This window comes from Balaenoptera borealis (genome assembly GCF_965194805.1).
Source record: "Balaenoptera borealis genome assembly, chromosome: 14".
In the NCBI taxonomy this organism is placed as follows: Eukaryota; Metazoa; Chordata; class Mammalia; order Artiodactyla; family Balaenopteridae; genus Balaenoptera; species Balaenoptera borealis.
Genome location: NC_138875.1, coordinates 40673075 through 40676934, shown reverse-complemented (window position 1 = coordinate 40676934; position 3860 = coordinate 40673075). Strand labels below are relative to the sequence as shown.

At 47.3% G+C, this 3860-nt stretch overlaps 1 protein-coding gene across 3 annotated transcripts in view; it reads left to right on the top strand.

The window, feature by feature from the left end:
• Positions 1-726: 726 nt before the first annotated feature.
• ELP2 (elongator acetyltransferase complex subunit 2) overlaps positions 727-3860 on the top strand; it is a gene marked incomplete at its 5' end in the record, with an annotated part of 44489 nt that continues 41355 nt past the window's right edge. For 2 of the 3 annotated variants that reach the window (XR_014234184.1, XM_082354280.1), the window contains one exon: positions 728-865. Coding sequence is in view for 1 of the 3 variants with exons in the window: in XM_082354280.1 (XP_082210406.1) it covers positions 728-865 (138 nt within the window). Of the gene's footprint in view, positions 866-3860 lie in introns of all 3 variants that reach the window. The other variant, XM_082354281.1, reaches the window with a different exon arrangement.

Below are 3860 nucleotides of genomic sequence, written 5' to 3'. Positions count from 1 at the left end.
CCCGGCCGCCCCTCGGTCGGGGTACCGCCGCGCAGACACCGGGAAGCAGCGCCCCACGCGCCGTAGCCTCCCGGGAGCAGGAAGACAATTACTAATTACCGCCGCGCGCAGCGCGCGGCCGGGAACCACCGCCCCCGCCGGCCATGACTGCGGGGCATGCGCAGTGCGGCTCCACCCCGTCCCCGGCAGGCGAATCCGCGCGTCCGCCGGTTTGCCGGCTCCGTGGGGCTCGCAAGGGCGGGAGGGGGCGGAGACGCGGTCCGGGTGGGCTCTGAGCGCCGAGATCAGTCGGGTGCTCTTTCCTCGAGCCCCTCTGCGCCCTCGCCTCTCTGAGGCCGGAGACTCTCTCGCCAAGGCTCCCACCGAGCCAGCCTCGTCTGCTGCTGGGAGCCCGGCCGTGAGGGGCAGTGGGACGTTCCTACCGCCGCCCCGGCACACGAGCCCCGGGTCTTTCTCGAGGGTCCTGAGCTGTTCCGGTCGGGTCTTCCCTCCTGGGACGGAGGCCGTGCTCGTGCCCTGGGCCAAGACCCAGGAGACAGGCGCTGGTAGAGGCAACCGGGCACTGAGGACCACTGGCAGGGGAGGGGGTTGGGGTCGCCCCCGTCCCGCCCCCGGCCGCCTTGGAAACGCGGTGCGGATAACGCCAGCGGGAGACGCGGCGGCCGAGCAGTTCCGCTCCGAGGGCGGAAGTGCGTGCCCAGCTTTCGGCCGTTGACCAGGCAGCAACATGGTGGCACCCGTGCTGGAGACCTCTCACGTGTTTTGCTGCCCGAACCGGGTGCGGGGAGCCCTGAGCTGGAGCTCCGGGCCCGGAGGACTTCTGGCCTTCGGCACGTCCTGTTCCGTGGTGCTCTATGACCCTCAGGTAAGAGAAGTGGCCATACGCCCGACCCCGTGTGCTTCTGGGGCCAAATATGCTGGGTGCGCTTGGGGCGGACTGTAGACGCTGCTCCAGAGCGTGGAGACCGGGTGTGCTGTCCTGTCCGCTTCGGGGAGGGTGTCTGGGCGAGGAGTCTGGCTCTGGCGAGCGGGACTCGCCCCTCGCCCTCTCGTGCGCTGCGTCAGCCTGGGGTCACCATGCCCTACCAGTGGCCTGTTAGCCCCAGGTAGAGTCTCAAATGATGACAACCTTTTCCGAAGCTGCCTGTGGGAACTGTAGTACTATTAAAGAATCGGTTTGAGCTTTAAAAGATGTGCAACTTAGGTATGGGTTGAAGCCATCACACAGATGCTATCTCATTTCTATGTTTCCCTTAGTGTTATCTAATAAACTTTTGTTTTCTTGAATTTCAAAGACATATCACTTGTGTTTTAGTTTTGAGAATGGACATTTTAAAGAAAGTGCTGTTGGGGTAAAGGTCATAGGGGATGGGGACCCTAAGCACTAGGCGTAAGGCAGGACTTACCCGTTCCCTGAACTGCACCCTTGGCCCTTTCCCTGTCACACTTCTCAAGTGACTAGTTTGTGCATTCTTCCCAGAGTTCATCATGACCTCATTCCCCCTGGCTAATTTTGGACAATGCAGTTAGTGTTGCTTCTCAAAAGGAGCGTCAGTATAAAAAGTAAAGTGCTGGAAATTAAAATGCAGTGCAGGAGATATATATTTTTCTTATCTCACTGCTTTATTAATTTGATTAAAAATTCCATCATCCTAGACATACAGATGGCCACCAGGCACATGAAAAGATGCTCAACATCGCTAATTATTGGAGAAATGCAAATCAAAACTGCAATGAGGTTTCTCCTCACACAGGTCAGAATGACCATTATCAAAAAGTCTACAAACAATAAGTGCTGGAGAGGGTGTGGAGAAAAGGGAACCCTCCTCCTACAGTGTTGGGAGAAATGTAAATTGGTGTAGCCACTATGGAGAACAGTGTAGAGGTTCCTTAAAAACCTAAAAATAGAGTTACCGTATGATCCAGCAATCCCACTCCTGGGCATATATCTGGAAAAGACAAAAACTCTAATTCGAAAAGATATGTGCACCCCATTGTTCATAGCAGTGCTGTTTACAGTAGCCAGGACATGGAAGCAACGTAAGTTTCCATCAACAGATAAATGGATAAAGAAGACATGGTATATATATACAATGGAATATTACTCAGCCATAAAAAAGAACGAGGTAATGCCATTTGCAGCAACATGGATGGACCTAGAGATTATCATACTAAGTGAAGTAAATCAAAGACAAATATCGTATGGTATTGCTTATGGGTGGAATCTAAATTATGATACAAATGAACTTATTTACCAAACAGAAATAGACTCACAGACATAGAAAACAAACTTATGGTTACCAAAGGGGAAGAGGGGGAGGGATAAATTAGGAGTTTGGCATTAACAGATACACACTACTGTATATAAAATAGATAAACAACAAAGACCTACTGTATAGCACAGGGAACTATATTCAATATGTTGTAATAACCTACAATGGAAAAGAATCTGAAAAAGAAATATATATATATATATATATATATATATATATATATATATATATATATATAGATATGACTGAATCACTTTGTTGTGCACCTGAAATGTTGTAAATCAAGTATACTTCAATTAAAAAAAATTCTGTCATCCTCACATCCGTTGCAGATTTGAACTTATAAATGAAATAGTTGTATTCATTTTTCTTATCTTGCGCTTGCTCATCTCCTCCCAGTTTTTGTTTTGTTATTACCATGCACTGTTAACTGGCAAGATAAAGCACTTAGAACCAAGGGTAAACTTTACAGTGGCTATTAACCAAGGCTTTGGAAGCCTGTCTCTCTGCACCTGTTTAATGGGTTTGTGCCCCATGCCCTCTATCACATTTTTATTTTTAATGATAATCTGCTGGCCATGTTAGGGGATTTTAACATCAAAAAAAAGTGTATGGAGCCTAAAAAATACTTATTTTGTTTTGTTAAATATTTGTTGGCTGGGTATTTAATGAAATATAAGAATAAGAACACGTCAGATGCTAAAGTAAAGTTTTGGGGATGATGTTCATTCAACAAACTTTTGAAGACCCTTTATGGACTAACCTTGAACTGAGTGGTGATGACACAAAGATAATGGGTAATAACTCCTGCCCATCAAGGAATACTGATTCTAGTGAGAAAGACAATGAAATGCTTTAAATTGTTTCCTAACCTCAACCCATATGTGAAATATGTTATTTTATGCACATTTACCCCTGTAAACCTTTTTCTCAGCCATGAGAATTCCGGTTGACGTACAAGTAGGTATCAAGCCAGTGCTCTAGGCAATCAGTAGAGAAAGGGGCTATAAAGTGGAGGGTTCAGTAGGCATAGAGTCTTCAGCAGTGGGGGAAGAAAAGAAAGCCCAAGTGTGGAGTGACTTTGGTGAAAGCAGCAATCTGAGAGTCTTCAGGGAACCTGGCTGTAGGCCCTGAAGGGATCTGATGTTTGAGGACCTTAGTAGTTGTGGCCTGGTGACCTTGGGTCATTAAGGCCGAAGAACCCAACACCAGATCAGCCAAGGCATACAAAGTGAGCCACGAATTTGTATCCATTAATCACGAATTCCTCTCTTGAAGGGTTTTTTGGTCAACCAAATTCTCAAATTGGTGCGAGCTTGGTAGAAGTAGGCCCCTAAGACATGTGGGAACGCAGGTCCTTATCTGGTCTGGGATTTCAAGACAGGCTTCCCAGACAAGAAGAGGACAGAGGTGAGTGAATGTGGAGTGGGGAGAAAGGCAGGAATGAATTAAAAAGTGAATGGATGATTTAAGCCATGGTTAATAGTTCATAAGGGAAGGTGATTCTGTTTGAAGTAATACTGAACCTTTTATTAGCATCAAAAACACTGAAATCTGATTTTTATTAATTTATTAATTGCTCTGTAG